We start from the raw sequence: 19,572 nt of genomic DNA on the forward strand, positions 1-19,572 counted from the left end.
AACTTCTGCACTGATGAATCATTCAGTAATAAAAGCCCTCTTATTTCCTGGCAGGCCTTAAAACAAAATTCTTACCAAATATACAGCTTTTGGCCTGGCACTTGACTACAGGGGAATGAAAACCGGGTGAAACCTACTGAAAAACTGCAACATTACTGGAGTTTGTCAAATTATATATGTAAGGAGCCCTACATTGCAGGTGATCATCTCAAAATGCTGTTTCCTCTCTTTTTCCTGTATTCAGATGTAAGGTACGTTGCGCTGATTTTTCACAGGGGTATGTGTAACTATGTCCAATACACACAGGGTGTCTGAAACAGGACAGGAAATGTGAAGCAATAGAAACTAAGCTAAAACAGGAAGTTAGGAAAAAAAATATTTATATGATTCAGGCATAAAGTAAGTCAGAAAAGAGAAAACTATCACAACAGAAAGTGCAAGCGTGTGCAGAAATGGTATCAGAGATCAAAGGTTCAAGTGGTGAACCTAATCCCTGAAACACAGCAAAAAAAGAACTGGTTAAGATATAAATATTTGGAAATTAATGTAAATAATGCCAGTTATGCTGAACTGGTATTTTAACACATGTGGAAACGCCTCAATTGTCTGATCAAGTACTATAATCTCCATCTGTTTCACTTAGTGGTTTAATTCTCTTTCAACTGAACTGTTTTAAAACAAAGTTTGATTTTACATACAATGCTTTAACATTTATAAAGTGAAATAACTCATTTTGAAAATGGCAAAACAGTATATATTTTTAAAGCAGGGATATATTTTAAAAACAAATGTTAATTTAGTGTGATTTTAACTTTAGTTTTTCATTCCATTTCCCCTTCCTTCCTAAATCGCCACCTGGCTTTAGCAGTTAAATCTTGGAACTGGTGTCAGACTGATTAGTCTGTTCAATGACTAATTAAAAAGAGGATTGGTGGCTAGCAAACTGCTTATAGAAACATCCATATTAAAGTCCTCTTTCTTTCAGCATATTAGAAGTAACAATTTTGAGGCTTATAAAAAAAATAAGACAAAAGTAACCCAGGGTTATCACTATTTTTAAAGTGAGCATTTTTCCATAAATATTGGGCATGGGCACAATCATAGCTGGGCTGTCCCAGTGGAAGCGTTTATACACATTTATTCACATCCTTCTCCCACCTGAGGTTATAATTTTTCTCTATTTCCATACTTCATCTTTGTTTAAACAAGCAATGCCGTCCAGGAGCACCCATCGCAGTCAGCAACTACTGCTTAGGTCAGCACAAACTTAAATAAAGAGTACATATGTGCCAGTAGCTGCAGACATCATCCTGGGAGCAAGCTGGGCAAAACCCAACCAGTTCTCATTTGGAAGGTCTGTAGGTGCACCGTGCTCAGACACGGCAATGCATGAGCACAGATACACAGACTCCAGACTGTTCTGGCCTATGTCCAGCCAGCTCAGATCATGAACAGCTCATCTCCGCCTGTAGAAATCCTTGCAGACACACACATTAGCTTTCAGGCCACAGAGTACTTGCACTTAAAATGTAAAAACTTCATCAGAAAATAACCCTCCTAAAACAGATGTATTCTAGAGAACATGTAAGAAGCAGGAATATTGCTCATTTTTCAGAATAACTGTCATGTTAATTTATTTCAAGAATAAAGCCAGTTGGATTTTTGGCATATGGGAATGAGTCATTGCTTGAGAGACTGTAGCAAAATGAAAAAAAAAAAAATAACAGATTCTTATGTGTTGTATGGAGGATGCGGGTGCTAAGAAAGGCAATGAGCTGCACTCTTCAAACTATATTAAGTTACTAATTTTTATGTTGCTTCATTGCACATAAACTGCATTTAAATATCAGAACTGAAAAATACAGCATGCCCAGGCATTCTTTTGTTTGAAAATAAGGTGCACTCAAAAATGAGATGTTTTGCTATATTCATGTTATTTACAGCACCAATTATAACACAGATAAAGCAAGTACTATAAAGAGTCATTGGCGCTACAGATCTCAAATGCACAAAACACTATTTCAGTTGTTCAGAAATACCTCTCAGAGCAGCAGGGTCATTCTTTTGAGCTAGCAGTTCTAGAAACCTGATTTGCAATTACCAAAAATTTCCTCAGGGCTCAAGTTGACTTACAAAGACTATAAACGGCACTCTTACCGAGAGACTGTTTTGAAGGCATAAGTGTATTCTAACACTCTGTTGCAATTTGAAGTGAACAAACAAGTTTTAATTTATTTGTGTGTGAGTCTGGTCTGCATAAACCAGGCTGAGCTCACCAGCACTTCTGCTGAAAAACTATATGGCATAAAGCAAAACACTTCTTTCAAGACAATGAATTATTCCTACTGACATGAAATACAACTGAGTGAGAAAGTGAAGTTTGTAAAGAACAAGGGCTTTATTGTGACAATGTTTATTTTACTGGAATGAGTGAAACAAAGACATATAATTATGCTCTTACACTAGACTTATTAGTTACAACTGAAAAATATTTTGATGACAAAATTTATGAGGTAACTCATGATGCTGAAAGAAAAAAAAATGATTGCAAGAGGATCCTCAAACAGGAGAAAGCTTGCATGAAGCTATGAATTAATTCTCCTGCTCTAAATCAATTCTGGTAGTCTCTGCTAAACTCTGGACCTGAGGAAACAGTATCAAGTAATCAGAGAGATTAACTAGAGAGATTCCCAACAAATGCAACAGGTTTGACGAAAGGTCTGCAAAACATGATTTATAAGGAATGATCCAAACCCCTGAATTTATTTTGAAGAAGAGCAAACTGAAGGGAAATCAGTATATAAGATGTTCTAGAGGCTGGTAGAGAGGGGGAGGAAGTAATTTATTCCCCAGAACCGTATCAGAATAGGCAGCAATGGGCAATTTGCAAGAAATCCGGCCAAGAAAAACACTTTAAAGAAACACTTAACCATATAAAACAATGGCTGGGGCATCTTTTGGAGCCTTCAGTAAAAGATTAGGCTAAACTCCCTCAAGAAGGACAAATACATCCAATCTACTTTTCAGCAAGGGTATGGACTAGATGAGGTCCCCTTCCATCTCATGAAATGTTGTAGAGGAGAGGCATTAAGTGTTTTTTTCTTCTTCAAAAGCCTAATAAAAACTCCTAAACTACCTAAAGGTATTTATTTAGAGTTAAATTTAATTCTACTCTCCTAAACCAGAAAAAGTGAGTCATTACCACAAATTAGGAATCAATGAAAAACAGATTGACAATTCAAGATTTAACGGTTCATGAAATAAACACGAAAAATTGAACAGCTAATCCAATAATCTCAATGTCATGGTGTATTTCCATATCTTTATATTACAGAATATACCAAGTAGGAAATTGAAAGCAAAAGGGAAGAAACATTTTAAATTTTTAAGTATGGTTTTATATCCTGACCACAATACTGTATGTGATCGCCTAGTGACAATTACATTTGGCAGACAGACAACTAACTGTAGCTCAGTGGAAAATGGGATTATCTTTATTAGCAGGCTCCTAAAAACCAGAATATCCATTTACTCCTCTGCTTCAAAAAAGAGATTAAGACTAATCTGCAATGCTGATCACAGTACTCTCATTTAAAATTACACTGAAAAGATGCAATGCTCTAGAAAATCCCGAGGTAGAGAGAAAACATGTTTTTTGCCTGCAGTGAACACCTTTCAATACCTTCCTTCAAGCAGGATTTACTGAACCTTATGGATCACGAAACACAGATAATTTGATCGGGTATAGAAAAATCAAAGTCAGTAATTTAGATTTGGTTTTATTTCATGCTGATATACATTCGTACAATGCACGGGGGGCTTGCTGATTTAAAGTTATTGACAAGAAGAAATGTGGTTCTGAAACTGCAGACACTAAGAAGGCTGTACAAAGTAATTTCTTGTGACCACTATCTTCTATTTCTAATGGAAAGTTGTTCATAGATTACAGAAGCAAAAACAACTGCCGTTACCATCAGGTTTATTCTCTAGACCTACCCTGATGACAACTCTCTGCCCAGCATCTTAAGAGATGGAACAGAAAAAAATTGCCTTGCAGTTGTTGAGCAATGCAATTAGAATAGATAAATCTCCACAATCATCAATCCAGCATGGCTACAAACACTGACAAGCAAAACATGCCTTTGGTATTCCAACTAAACAACAAAAGCTCATCTACTAATTTACAGAATAAAAGCAGGGGGGATGTAAAGAAAGGAGGGAAAGCAAGGCAGAGATGATGACTCAGCAAGATAATATAATTCATTAAGATTAAAAATGTTTGAATCCAAGAATCCCAAACTTTCTGTGGGGGATAAAGATGGTATGCAACACACAGGCAACAGCCCCTTTATTCCTAAGAGTTAAAGACAACAGAGAAGCACATTTTTACTTTTAAATAAATTCAGATTCACATGGATGTACTCACCTATTTTGACATGTGTTATTTAACAAAAGCTCTTTAACAATGCAGTTAAGAGATCAAATAAGTGCTATACTTACTGGTAATGTACCCATGATGGACCAAGGGTTTTCTTAAACTGAGTCAGTCCCACAATATCAATGTAAATAAGTTCTACAACTTTATCTCCCTGGGTAGGGCAGCCTGATCTATTACCTACAACCTTCTTCATAATCCTAAACAAAGAAAAAAGGAACATGGAAAAATATTACTTCCAATTACCTTTAGGAGATGTTGTAATACTATTTATTCCAATAATTAACTTTTCCAAAAAAGTCTTACTCTTACCTTTTCCAAATCAGGAGCCATGTAAGTACACTGAAATGCTAAAGATGCTCAGCATTTATTAAAGAACTGTTTATACATCAGCAAAGTGCTAATTTTCACTAAAAATTTCATCTAGTTTAAACAAGAGAGTGATATAGTTGGAATGTTTAAAAATAGTGTGCTTTGAAATTATTTGAAATAATTTCTGACTTCTATTGACAGTTTTATAGTGTAAGAGATCTCTACAAAATGACGGTGTCATGTTTGTTATTAAAAAAATGAAAGTTACAGAAAAAGTGTTTGTGCTTAAGCTGAAAACAGATGTTTTATGCCTAAGGCTGAAGTAGTATGCAAAGCAAGACAAAGATAAGTGAGGCAGTAATTTGACTTAACAGAAGCAATTAACTATGTCAAAAGTCATGTGTTTAAAGGATTTAAACCTTTATTTTAAAATCAGATACTGAGTGAAGAAGAGCAGAAACAGAAGAAGAGGACACAGAACTAGGCTAGTCTGTAACCCTTCCCATTGCAGCTGGTTAAAGCACCTGGAATGTTAAAGAATAAGCTGCTTAGTTTAAATTTTACAACATTCATTTATGAAGTCTCAGGAGCCTGAAGCTACAATGAAAACACATTATCCTTTTCATAGCACATATACTTAGCTCATGAAAATAATCTTATCGTCTGTTTAGTGAATTACCACTTTCATTTTATGCTTCAAGAAATTATATAGTGTTAATAGAAGCTTCAAGAGTTTACAATTCTTTTTTTTGCATTCCAGTTCCAAAAGTGAAAGTAATCTCCTTACTCCTTGAGCTCTGCCAGTGAAGCTGAAATCCTGATGTCATGGCCCAGTAAGTAGAGAGATGTAATTAAATCACTCCACTGGACTAATTCACCAAGTGGGCCACCGCTAAACGCATTTTCTGCAATCTTGAATCCAGATTCTTTTGTCAAAAGCCCCAGATGAACAAGAATCTGGAAAGGAAAGTCATATGTTAGAGTTATCGACATTAAACATGCAACTAGTATTCCTCACAGCATTTTTTTTTTTTTGTTAAATTCCAATTATGGTCAAAGAATCAACCAAAAATTCCAACACCCCCAGCCCAATAATATAATTTTGTAATGAATCTCTAGAACAGTAGCTCCAAGAATGTTACTGTACTGTTTTGTGCCATTATATGCCACTACATCAGTAATTAAACAAACCCCTGAAATCGCTTTTATTCACCAAATAATCTGTAATTCTGCACAGAAAGTTGTGGCTCATATTAACTTACTTTCATTGAATAATGACTTATATTCTCAATTAGGATATACTTGCTTATATAAGACAGTATAGCTAAAGAAGGGTATGCTGTTGTGAACAAGCCGCTAAGAACTTGGAATGACAGCTTTGACAGAGCCTACTCAAGGACTGCAGTATGTGACAAACATCAGAGCTGCAACATGGAGCCCAGATCTGAGGTGAGGACTGAGAATATCAAGCAAGGAGCTGAGCTGCAGCCAGTCAGGCTTAAAAGAAGGCAGAAACAAGACTGTGCATGGCCTGATGTCACTCAGGACTGGCTCCAGTAAGAACAAGGCAGGAAGGGAAACCCGTTGTTGTGTTTACAACTTTTGGCTTTAACAACTAGTTGAGGTAATTAAAAAAAAAAAAATCAAATAAAATAGAAATGTTCACTTCAAGAATCTCACTGTTTTTAAATTGAACTCATTACAGGAGGTCTAAACTGATCCAATCCAAAGTTGTGGTCAAGTTTAAGTCTACTCAAATCCAAAACAGAAACATGACATTTAAAGTATCAATTCTGGACAAAGAAGACGTACAACTGTTGTTTTCTACAACTACATAGTCTTTGTTTCAACCAAAATTAAAGAGGTTAGAAAACTTATTCAAAGACTGACTCACGGAAAATATGTAAAACTATTTGTAAAGCAAATATCCATTGCAACAGTAATTTCAAACAGCAAAATAATGAAAACAAAAATGAACAAAAATGAAAAGAGGTACAAGTATAAACACGAGCATTTTAGACATGTTTGGTATTTCCATGCTGAAGTAACTTCTGGAACAAGAGGCTTAAAAGAGCTTGTATGACAGCAAGTGTCAGGAATAAAAAATGTTTTAATTTACCTTTTTTCGTTTTCTCTTCTCCAAATTTTGTTTTTCTGCAAGTGATTTAATTGCTTCAATCCAGGTATCAGCCATTCGTCCGATGCGTAACATCATCCACCTAAATTCCTCATGTCTTGACATCATTTTGTAGAGGTTATCAAAGTTGACACGAATTTCAGCCTTCAATTAAAGCATTTAAAAAAAACCCCAAACATTAGTTATTCTTCAAATAGTGTACTTCACAGAAGCGAAAACACTTCTCAAATGTCAACTCTGCTTTACAGTCCTCATCAAAAAAAAAAAAAAAACCACCAGAAAAAAGATACACTCCTAGTGCTAAAGATTACAGCTCAAATATTTAAGATATCTTTAAACATACATTTCTAAGGCATATAAATTACTCTTATTTTTATTAGTAGTATTTGGTGGCCCCAGAATATGTTTGCAATGTTTCACAAGGTATTTGTTTTTGCAATGTTAGATTTGGTTTCATTCATGTGCTTCAAAATTAGGTTAAAGTATCTCTAAAACACAATATAAAATCAGAACAGTATGCTGAAGGAAGTCTTCTATTATACCATGAAGGAAAAAAAAAAATTACTAGACTATAAATTTTAAGGGAAATATTTATTTTAAAGCTAGACTGATCTAAGAACAACTAGTTTTACAAAATGAGACAGCCTCTATCTAAATTACGTAAGCACTGTTCATATACAGCCCAGCAATTATGTTAAAATACCTAAGTGCTACATAATTCCGCTATAACAGTTTAGAAACAGCTCTGCATGCAGCAGTTTTTAAAGGAAAAAAAAAAATTAGGAGTAATCAAAATGTTACTACAAAACTGAAATGTATATAAGCCTCTCCCATTAAGGCATTTTTATATATAAGGCCCAGATTTATGGGACAATAAAAATGGACAGTTTCACATATGGTCACTTAACACTGGTGAACAGTCCATGGATTCATAATTTTTTGCAGTATTTGTGTAAAATATTTCATAAATTTGAACACAAAAATGTTTTTAATGGCAATCTACCACCATGACTGCGGCGCAACACAATGACTGGAGAAAATGATGAGCTACATATATACAGCCAAGGATGCTTCCCTTCAGTATTGAGGAGCTGAGGAATAAAAATGGTAAATTCTAGTCTTAGTAGCATTTATGTGGCACCAGATTCCAGGATCTTTTGTGTGAATCACAACTACTGAATTATTTCTCATGTTTTAACACTGTTCTTACCACTGTTTTTTGATCAGTTTCTTCATTAGGATTTTTTGCTCTCCAAGGTAAACGAGGACACCAATTTTCAACCTGTAAAACAATCACATGAAAATAAATTATTCTATTCTACTTTCAGCTGGTCTACCAAAGTCTCTCAATGCCTTTATATTCCACCTTTCTATTGCTTAAACAAGGCATCAGCTTATTAGTAAGTCACTGCAAGGTAAAACTGCTTTTTGCAAGAAAAGCTTAAGACCTTTTGCAATTCAATAGTATTTTAACCTTGCAAATTTGCAACCGAAAGTCACATTTAGATATTCATTCATGATAAGGAATACAGGAGACAAAACCCTTTCAAGACATTGGTCAGCTCTCAAATGCTCTAAATACAGTTTCTCTGAGCAGTTCCTAAACGTTTTCAAAAAGCACTGAGTTTTTTTATGATTCTAGACCTTAAAAAATGCATATTTTGGAACATTTCCCATCTCCCCAGAATATCTTTATAAAAAGGCAAAGCCTGATAAAACCCAAGGATCAAAGTTCTACCTTGCAGCAATCTAGACAAAAAGTTGAAAGAAGAATAAAACCAAAACCACCCTCTTTGAAGGGTATAAGTAGCATAACGATAACATAAGTAACAATATCCACAAGTATGAATAGCTGTAATTCTTAGAGAAACACAATCAGTGCAAATGCCCTACTTCCCCTATTGTCTACCAGAAAAAAAAAAGATCTATAACAGCTAATAGTTAGGGAAGAAACAGCAAATGGATGCAATTCACTGAAGGCTCCTGTGCTCTCCCTAGGGTTCTTGATGTCCTGTAGAATCTTTATTATTCATGTGCCTTAGGAAATTAGACCATTTGCTTTGGGGAAGAAGGAATCGCACTGTTGGAGACAAACTGATGAGAGCAGAAACGTTAACTGTACTGTGAAAAGGGAGAAACATCAGAACATATAGGCCAGCTAAGATACCCCATTGCTACTAAGTTCACAACTCCCAGAGAATTAGAAGTCAGAGTTGCTCTTCTGGTTCCTCCAGTCACAGACCTGTTAAATCACAATTTTAGCTTAATTGTGGTGGACTAAGCCTGAAGCATGAGAGATGAAAAGCTTAAGATCATACCAAATGATTGCTTAGAAGACTGATCATATGAAAATAAATTAAGAGACATCATAACCACATTAAAGAGAAGAAATGTATCAAGCTTAGGTTCCTCAAACTACATAAAAGCACTACTGTGAATGCTATGACTTGATCCACTCAATGTATTTAATACAACATCTGAAAGCAGTGACTTGATCAACCTTGTTTGAAAACATCTTATTCTTCAGTGGTCTCCAACTCTGGAAACGCACTAGAAATTGTATCAATTAACAACCCTAACTTTTATTAATGTAAATTGTGGAATCACTGTTAGAAAAGAATTGCAAGCTCCATATTACAAATCATGCACAGTCAAAATCTCCTTTTTTTTTTAAAAATAGTACAAATAATTGTGAATTATACTTAGCATTAAAACTCATCTAAATTAAGATATGACATTTCAAGGACTACTGTATGTGCCCCTTTTCCAGCTTTATGTATTTCATATTGCACCATCAGGCATCCTAAAGGAATTGAAGATTTGTCAGAGCTGCCAAGGACAATTAGCTGCACGTCTCACTGACTGAAAATCAAATACAGTTCTTTTGTCCTTTTAGAAATATTCCCTCTAGTCTAAATTAAATTACAGTCATTCTAATCACAAATAAACACTTAAGGAGTAGACTCAAAGTAATATCAGTGTACGCATCTGGTCTAGCACTCATTTTTCCTTATTGATATTCAGTCAATTCTTATTTTCATTGGAAAGACCAATTTAACTTACTGGAAAATTTTTAAACACGTACACTTCAAAGTATGCCACTTGTTTTGTTCTTTTTAGGACTGATCAATGCACTGGGAAGAAAGTACAGGTATTCTCTTACAGAAAAAGGAAAGAATTCTGCTCATTTTCAGGAGCAGAAATTTTTACACGTATAAAAATGCGATTGCTGTGGTTTTGCATTGCACTGTGTGAAATCAAGGTGTATAGTGGTACAAAGCCTAAGTAAAAACTGCTTTAAAATCCTGTAAATAAATAGTACTTGATATTTTGTGTCAGAATGAAAAGCAAGTTTGCACTAACCCAGGTGAACAGCAAAATGAACTTTTTATTCCTCTCTATTTAGCCCCATGTAATGACACACAGTAGTACAGAATACATACTACTTCTGTTGCAAATTATTTAAATAACCATACTGTTGGCCTTTTTCAAGACAACCACTTTCTGCTCTTTCTTTTGCTCTTTCATTACTTGGCCTTGCTCCCTTACCCAGTGTACCAGCATTCCATTCAAACCGAGCACTTAAGCGCTTTCTGTCCAGAACGTGCAATTTCTCACCTTTAAGCCTAGGAACTACTTCTAATTGCAGCTCTTGGCAGGACCTACAGCTTCATGAGAATTTCAGATGACCTAGAAAGGGGGTGGATGGGTGTTTTGTTTGGTTGGTTTTTAAAGAACCAAGTATTGCCATTTCACCTAATTGCTTCAGGGTTTCTCATACAGAACCCCACAAGGATGCCTGTAACTAAATACGAAACCTAAGTGGTTAAGTATTTTTCCTGGTTGCCATGCATGACCCAAATATGGCCCACAACAGAAACTCTAGTTGTACTCATCATTTCTGAACAAGTCCTGCAGCTGTTCTCCTCAGACTATTAACCACTGCCATGGGAACTTCTTTGAAAACAAAGGTGGGTGCTATAGTTAATAAAAAACGCAAGAGAATGCTCACAAAATTATCTTTTTCCCAGTAAATACCAGTGAAAACTTAATCCATTTTTCTCAGACTTATCAATATAAGATCATGTACAAGTCAGGTTTTATTTCAGTGAGTACTAACTTCCAACTATAAATGTGTGAGAAAGAAAGGTAAAGAATGTCTAAAACTCCTCAAATTGGCTTGAATGGAAGCCTTCAATGTTCTTCATCTTGTGTGACAAATAAGCAGCGACAGGGATGCAAACTCTGTGAAAACACCCGGTGCCTGGAACTTGCTTTTCTCCCCTTGCTCCTAAATTGCCTAAAGAAAGCCTATCAGCTTTCATTGAAACTGCTAGGGACGAGACTGAGATAGGGTAGGGAATGTGAGGGGAAGAATTAGAGACTTCGTTTTGCAACACATTTTCTGGAAGCTCCTAATACAGAACTGGGTGATGGGGATGGGACAGGGGACAGGTCGGGACAACAGTATTAAAGCATAACTTGGCCTGGGCCAGGAATGTTTGTGACTAAAAACACGTGCAATGGCAAAAAGGTGTGTGTGTATACATACAAATGCATGTATAGATGGGTATGTATATGATCATAAACCGGAAGATTGACAGAGCAGGGGCTAAGGTTGCAGTATGCAGTTACAAATCTGGTAATGCTCCATTCATATGCACCTACTATCTGTCATTGGCAACTGTGACAGAAAGGATTATGATATCACTAAAGTGGGTTTAGATTAAATCTCCATCAGAAATGTACAAATACCTCAGTTTTTTATTTGTTTAGGTGTAGAATATCCGCATGCAACAAGCCCTAAGTTTGAGCAAGGGGAAGGAGGGCTGCAGTGTTCATTTGGATCCTGCTCTTCAACTTCTTTGTGTGTTTTATTTGATCATTAAGACAAAACACAGAAGTTGTCTTCAAAGAAGGAACCAGGACCCTCCCCTCTTCCCCCTTTTCCAGAACAACCTTCCCCCCGCTGGGTTAGCATCAGTTCTTTCTCTAGCTTATTCTCTCCATAGCAACTGACTGTTGCACTGTCACGCACATGACTTAATAGGAAGAATGTGATATCAGACAACAGATTAGTACTTAAAGAAGATTGTTGGGAATCAGCAACTACAGATTTGAAGACTGCCCATTTTTTGGATGAGTGATAGCAACGTTAAGCTATTATTCAGAACACACTATATTTCTCTTTCTCCTGTCACACTTTTGACCAAGTGCCTCCTCCAGCTGGACCCAGTGTTGAATTCAATCCTAATCAAATGCATTAGCAAGTCCTTGATCATGCTCAAGACACTAGGTCCATCTGAGAAGCCAGGTCTTCCCTACCTGGTTTTGAATCACAGTAGACACAGCAGTGGCTAGAGCATATGCAGATAGCTCCATAAGGTTAGGTCGCATTGTACTTCAGAAGTCCAAAATTTAAGTGCTACATGATTCCATATATTAGTGAAAAGTTGGTGTTCTGAACTGCTTTGGGGTGTGAATGCCCAGATTTTACTTAAACTGAACTCAAGAGTTTCTCTATTCTGTAATCATAGACAATCCACTTTCACAATGACTTTATCTTTACATAGCTTACTGGTAGGTGACTTAACACCAAAAAAACCCCAAACCCTAAGAAATTAGAAGAATATGTTGTACAGAAGCTTTGCATGTATCTGTTCCAATAACTTCTCCTCAGAAACACACTGAAACTGAAGGGAAGTCAAGATTGCAGTGCTCGGCTACATTGCAGAGTGGGACTTCAAGTACTGTTATAAATACCTGGCAAACATCTGTAGCACTGGGATAGTCTGAGCATCTTCCAAACTGAATGAAAGTATACTCTGCCAGCAGTTCTCCACATCCAAAATTTATTTAAGTACTTTATGCTTTCAAAGAGTCATAGCAGGAGTTTAACAAAGCAGAGCTGAAGGGTACTCTCTCTGAACACCTGGGATAATCTTCATTTCAAACTCTTCTGAAGGGCAGGTGCAGCCTACCTACAGGGAAACTAAAGCAACTTTCTGTGCACATCAGGTGAACAGCGTTATTACTCAGTGTAATTCTATCCATGGTGAAGTGCTGCTGTTAAGTGTCTTATACCAGTCCCAGAGTGAGAAATATAAAAAATAAACAGTGCTGCAATATCTGGTGAAAGAAGGTTAATCTTTAAATTTATTAGGCAGTATGAAGGCAGGCAGAGAACTCATAATGTTCACTTAGAAAATCCAATTGACAATTTGATGCTAAGGAACTGCTCCCATGGGGAAGGTGACTTTCTCAAACTCCTCTAGAAGCTGTAATACCTATATTTTGTCAGGAATTCCTCAGTGATAGGTAGTCATTTTGAAGGTGCTACAAAATCTGTGGTGTACAAGATGGTTGTTTGTCTGTTTAGTGAAACGGAGAAGTATACAGGTAACTTTGGATTTGGTCGTTTCCAAAGGCAACCCCAAACACTGGGTGTTAGGCACCCACAGTCCCAGAGACACTGCAACTCAAAATTTTAGACACAACCATCAAGCAACAAATGGCTTCTTATCTAACATCAGTAATGTGCATTAGATTTGATTCTTCTCTTACACTAGCATCCACGCCTTTTCCAACAAGACATAAGAATACTAATCCCAGTTTAAAATGGGATTTAGAAAAGCTAACTGACCCCCAATCGCCCAAATCCAGGCTAACATGCTAATGGATGATTTGGTGACAAAGTACTATCTTTATCATTTCAAGTTCTTAGGGACACACGTAAGATGACTAAAGAAGTTCAAGCTTTTACTGCTTTACATTTCAGACAACAAGACTATATTTGTCAATTCTCTGAGTCATTGTGTAGAATCCAAAGAAGTTGGTTTGATGTTAAATTACAATGAAGAAATGGAAATCATTAACGCATCAATGTCAGAAATTAGATTACACGTGCAGCAGAAGTTGTGGAAAGGGGGACTTCCACACAGACACTAGCAAACTGCACTAAACCAGCAAAACCACAAGGATTTGGGGAACCTGTATAATTACGATTCCCAGGTGTTTTCACTAAAACGTGCATCAGACAACAGCTTGCATTCTGCAAACAAACCCACATTCAGAATCACGTTCAGTTTGTATTTTTCTGCTCCATCTCTCAGAGCACAAGTAACAATGTAAAGAAAAATACTCCTGCAATCAAACTACGAATCTGTTTTCTGCTTTCTGTTTCCATCAAGTCTGAAGAACTGAAAACAAGAATTCTCTCCAGTGGTATACTAGCAAAGCAGCAAGAGTCCCAAAGACTGGTCTTTGAAACAGTTTTAGTCTTTTGAAGTGCTGGATCCACCTCCAAGACGGGTAGCCAACTTTATGTTTGCACCTGAAAGGTGAGCTGAAGATTCAAAGCCTGGGGTTTTAACGAGATTTAAGGAGAGCTCCAGCAGGTACGTGTCAATGTAATGACCCCTGCGTGGTGTTAACTTGCATCACAGGTGCTGGCTGACCAGCAACACAGCAGCGGTCCCTCTCCTCTGTGGCAGTTAGTTCTTTCAGAGAAAGCACACATCTAGATGACAAAAAGGAGTGATAAGACCCCTCCACTTTTTTTCCCCCAAGCTGGGAAAACTGTGGAAAATTAATTTTCTGGAAGATATTTTTAAAAGCTTCATTCTTCAGCTGAGAATTGACATTTTGCTGTGAAATATATTTTTGTAGTGTCTAGAAATTAATTTTTTTCCACATTTCTCCCCAGAGGCAATGCCATCTGTGAAAATTATAACTGTGCCAGTGACATTACAGTGTTGAACAACTGGCTTTTCATAACTAAATGGTAAGTTTAAAAGGAAATAACTCTTCTCAGTGGACAAGTTTGTACCATGGTTAAAAGGAAACCAGCACCAACTATCCAGAAACCTTAGAGCTGGCTTAACTTGCTTTTCAATTTTTCCTACTTCAAATCCCCACCTTGCTCTGTTATTCAAGGGAATGTAAGTCTGTTTTGCTATTCAAGCCATTGGTATCTCCTCCAGTCCAGAGGATTGCGCAGTTGCATATCATCCACCAGGAGTGATCCAGAGCATGCAGCAAAACAGTACGATAGAAGGACAAAATCCTTGCAGCTTTATCTGCAAGTCTGTACAGAACTTGGCTTTAAATTAAAAAACATAAGCCTGGATGTCTTGGATTGCTTCTTGCTTTCCTTCTGCTACCACGCTTGCCTCCCATTCTGCTCAAGCAGCCAAGACACACGAAGGGACGTGAAGAGCTGGCTGTTCTTATGATTCTGCAGGAGTGCCATCCAAAGCAAACCAGTGCAGCCAGAACTGCTAATACTTGCACTTGTACATCCTCTTCAGAAGAGAAGACTTGGGGCAGCCCAGATTTTGACTGTGCTGTTTCTATTTTGCAGACACACATGGTGGAAACATAATAAGGGTACATGACATATACTCAAAGACTGGGTTTTATTCCAAGCTTTGTTTCTAAACCCTTGCATAAACTGTAGGCAAATTACTTTGTTTATCTATGGTTCTGACCCCTATTACACACGAAAATGTAGTATTTCAGGCTCCTTTGTTTACAAGTTTAAAACTGTATTACAAAGAGTGCTAGATGAGTGTAACATAATACTCTAACTGAACTGCTTCAGAAGAAAAAAGTAGATCCCCAAAGAGTATGAAAGAGGACAGATGTCTGTCACACTAGATTGTAAAGGCAATTTTAAGAACAGAAGAAAACATATGCACAATTTGATGCGTATCCTGCTTTCCAAACTGAGGTTGTACATAATTTGATGCATACGTTGCCTTCTCAAACAGAGCATGTGTACACAAGCATCTTACTCCTGTAGTGTAACCTTAAAATAAAAAAGAAAAATCACAACAGTAATATCCTTCCAGTACCCTAATGCATTTTAATATTTTAAATCAGCAGTTTTGACTTGAGAGCTCTGTAGACACATTTATCATTCAGCTGTGCAACCATACTATAAACTGTCAACTCTTCATCACTGTCCACTTTGACAAATTACTCTTGCAACAGCATTTCCAAGTTATCCTTAGCAGCCAACACACCTCATAAATCCACATCACTGTAGTGTTATTAGAATTTCATTTCATGCTTGCATTTGCAAACAGTTAAGCTTTCAACCTCTGCTGCTGGGTATTAATCATGGAATTAATCATAGGATTAAGAATGCCAAATTTAAACTCAAGGTTAATAACATGCTCACCCAATATTAGTTTTACATTCTGTCATGGGAAAATACTTTAAAAAAAAAAGTACAAGACCTTTGTCTCAAGTTACTGAATATACACATAGACTAATCGTACTGCTGTTCCATCATGAAATGACAAGTTGCCCAAATTCAGTATTGCTGCTTTAAGAAAAATTTCAAATCCCTAGACCACTGAAAAAAACAACCAGTTGGCCTCTGTAAATCTGCTTGTCTTTTGCTATGAGGATGAGCAGAAAGATCAATTATGAAAAAACCAAACAGGATCACCTGAGTTTTCAAAACCGATGATCAGATTGTCACAGAAAATGCTGTGATTTAACAGAAATACTAAATAGTAAATGTCATTTAAGAATATCAGATTCTCACATTCAGTCAACATGTATCTTCATTTTTAAGACACATCTGCATTAAAAACATGAAGTACCTGCTGGCTGTCAGAATACTAATGCACAAATGTATCTCTGCTGATGCTAAAACATAACCTTTTAGTAGAAACTTAGATCAACTTCAGATGATTATGAAACTGTTTCTCTAGCTTCTATGATAAATAACAGGATAAATAATATAGTCATCCTGTATCTTTTCCTTCCCCAGTGTTATAGCCCATAAATAAATCAACACTTGGTACTAGCAATGGAATGAGTCAAATTTGTGATTCAACTCAGCCTTTTTTATTTCTTCAGATATGTGTTTTGGATATGCATTTAACTATTACTGCTGCTTCAAGCAATGCCCCCAAAAGTTCAGTGGCAGTCAACTGAGTAAATTAACAGAAACTGCTTTCATTACAACTGAGTTACTTATATAACAGACTTACTGTTTAAATCTCAGACACGTAATTTAACAACCCAGTCCCACTCCCCCAGTCCTGCAGAAACTACTAAATTAATATTAGTTCACAATTCTGCAGCCACGTGGGCTCTTACAGTTCATCACAAGCAGTAAGCCCCTAGATATCAATACTACTTCCAAGATCAGTTGCTGTAAGTTAACAAAATTTTACTAATAAGAGAGAAGAGGTCAAGTGATTAAATACACCTGACTCTTTCTGGCACACACACTAGAAGCCAGTAATAGAGCTCATAATAATTGAGTGACAAAATTCATTCTCGGAAAACAAGTGTTACTCAGGGAATAGGAAGTCTGTACATCAGGGCAAGCACCTTACTCGGCTGTATACAAAACTGGGCCTTTGGTTCTGATAGGTACCAAAAGCTTTAGCCAATATAGCTGCAATTTCACTCAAAAACACCACTTTCTTTTTGTTGTTGTTTTCTTTTAACAGACTCTGTAATTCATGAACAGCCTCCAAGCAGGAAGTGGCCATGCTGCTCAGGAGGATGTACCATCTAGTTCCACTTTCAAAATTTTACATTCCAAATGCCTCCCTTAAAATGCCTCCCCATTACTACCTCAGGAGCTACATAGAAAGCAACAGAAACAGTGTTCAGAGGCAAGGAGGTGTGACTGAGCTTCATACTTTGGTTTAACAGCATACCTAGTGTGGACTCCCTGGAGAGGTGCTGCTTATATCACTTCTGTTATAAACATTAGAATTCTTCAGGCTAGAAACCCCTGGAGGACTTATGAATAATAGCAACACACTTCCTTATAATTCTGGTTTTAACACTTTTTTCCTCTTTATAGAATTTTTCAGAAGAAAGTTACAATTTCTTTTGAGAAAAATTTGCAAACAGTTACCAAAAATACGGAGGCACTCCGATGTTACCATTCTGCAGATTAAAAGATTACTGACCTCACTGAGGTAAATAAAAAAGGAGCACGTGGACCCGTCTACACCATAGCTTGCATAACAGGGATCCGATCGCCACATATCTTTCATCCACTGTAACAGAACAAAAAAAAATCTGTTAGGTTTAAGTATCACATAATAACTCTATCCTATTTCACACTGAACTCAGCAATAACAAAGGAAAGTTGCAAGTGACTATATCCAAGCAGATAAAAATCACAAATAACAAGAAAGGAATTTTATGAATATGTTGCAGCATACTGCATCTCTGCATTCAGCTGCATTGGGGAGGTAACTACATACCAGACGTGAGCACAGTTTATACAAACTGGTAGCCAGACGAGCAGAGACAAATGTCGAAAGGAGAAATGAGGATCCAGACATATGGGTGTGGCTGGAGCTGACTGCATTGCCCCCCCACCCCGTGTTACATTCGCTCTGGAATTTAACAGATCATTTCAGCTACCAAGATTGATATCTGCCCAATTCTGCCAAGAATCTGCAAGTAATTAATTTCAATTCATATTTTAATATTCAAATACTGTATTACACAGTCACTATGCAGACGGTTTGGCAAAATGGATCAAAACACAAGCAGAGATTTAAAAATTACAGATTTTTTTTTAAATACTACTGGCTAAGGATTTTATTTAGAGAAAAAAAGGCAACAATTTAACATATACTTTGGTAGTTATTTGTTTTCACTTTCAGAAATAAATTGTAATACTTGATAATGATATTTAAATGTCTAGGAATTCTGCTTTTGCCCCCACTACTAAAACAGCGTCCTTATATTTGAAATGTACCTTGGGGAAAAAAAACCTAAAAAATCTCCATCTCTGCAAGTTTGTTGGGTTTTTTGTTTTGGCTGCTTGTTTTTAAAAGTCTGATGGCTTTCAGTATTTGGCCTTTCCAACTGCATTATTAATAAAACACAGGATTTAGGTAGAATCAACTGTGAACCCCAAAGGTTTGGTTGCACACTTGGTGCAGTGCCTGGCTTGTGAGCACAGGAGGCAAAATGCTTTTAACACAAAAGGGGAAGGGAGGAACCAGACAGAGCTGTTGGCAAGGAGGGGAAAGAAGGAAAAACAAAGGTCTTGCTGAAACAGAGCTGGAGTGAGGTACACAAGGAATCCCAGTCCTGGGGCAGGGGAATGCCAAATGACTCATAATGGGGAAGAAAACAGGGCTTCTCAAAAAGGAGAAGAAAGTTTCTGAATAATGACAGCATTCTTCCACAGGGTTACAGTGCTGGTGGACAAGGGAAGAGCAACTGACATCATCTGCCTAGACTTATGCAAAGCCTTTGACACTGTCCCGCACGACATCCTTGTCTCTGAATTGGAGAGACATGGATTTGACAGAAGGACCACTCAGTGGATAAGGAACTGGATGGATGGTCACATTCATGTGGTCAAAGGCTCAATGTCCAAGTGGAGACCAGTGACGACTGGCGTTCTGCAGGGGTCAGTACTGGAACCAGTGCTGTTTAACATCTTTGTGGGAGACACAGACAGGAGGATCGAGTGCACCCTCAGCAAGTTTGCTGACAACACCAAGCTGTGTGGTGCAGTCAACGTGCTGGAGGGAAGGGATGCCATCCAGAGGGACCTTGACAGGCTTGAGAGGTGGGCCAATGCAAACCTCATGAAGTTCAACAAGGTCAAGTGCAAGGTCCTGCACATGACTTGGGGCAACCCTAAGCACAAATATAGCCTGGGTGGAGAATGGATTGAGAGCAG

The 19,572-nt window shown here is 37.1% G+C and overlaps 1 protein-coding gene across 1 annotated transcript in view; it reads right to left on the reverse strand.

Annotated features, from left to right (window-relative positions):
* MGAT5 (mannosyl (alpha-1,6-)-glycoprotein beta-1,6-N-acetyl-glucosaminyltransferase) overlaps positions 1-17,920 on the reverse strand; it is a gene marked incomplete at its 5' end in the record, with an annotated part of 52,517 nt that extends 34,597 nt beyond the window's left edge. Inside the window, 5 exons of the mRNA XM_010084934.1 lie at positions 4,501-4,635; positions 5,535-5,704; positions 6,867-7,028; positions 8,095-8,166; positions 17,831-17,920. Coding sequence (XP_010083236.1) covers positions 4,501-4,635; positions 5,535-5,704; positions 6,867-7,028; positions 8,095-8,166; positions 17,831-17,920 — 629 coding nt within the window. The remainder of the gene's footprint in view (positions 1-4,500; positions 4,636-5,534; positions 5,705-6,866; positions 7,029-8,094; positions 8,167-17,830) is intronic.
* Between the last annotated feature and the right edge of the window lie 1,652 nt (positions 17,921-19,572).

The sequence above is a fragment of the Pterocles gutturalis genome, unplaced genomic scaffold (assembly GCF_000699245.1).
Source record: "Pterocles gutturalis isolate BGI_N339 unplaced genomic scaffold, ASM69924v1 scaffold18675, whole genome shotgun sequence".
Taxonomy (NCBI): domain Eukaryota; kingdom Metazoa; phylum Chordata; class Aves; order Pterocliformes; family Pteroclidae; genus Pterocles; species Pterocles gutturalis.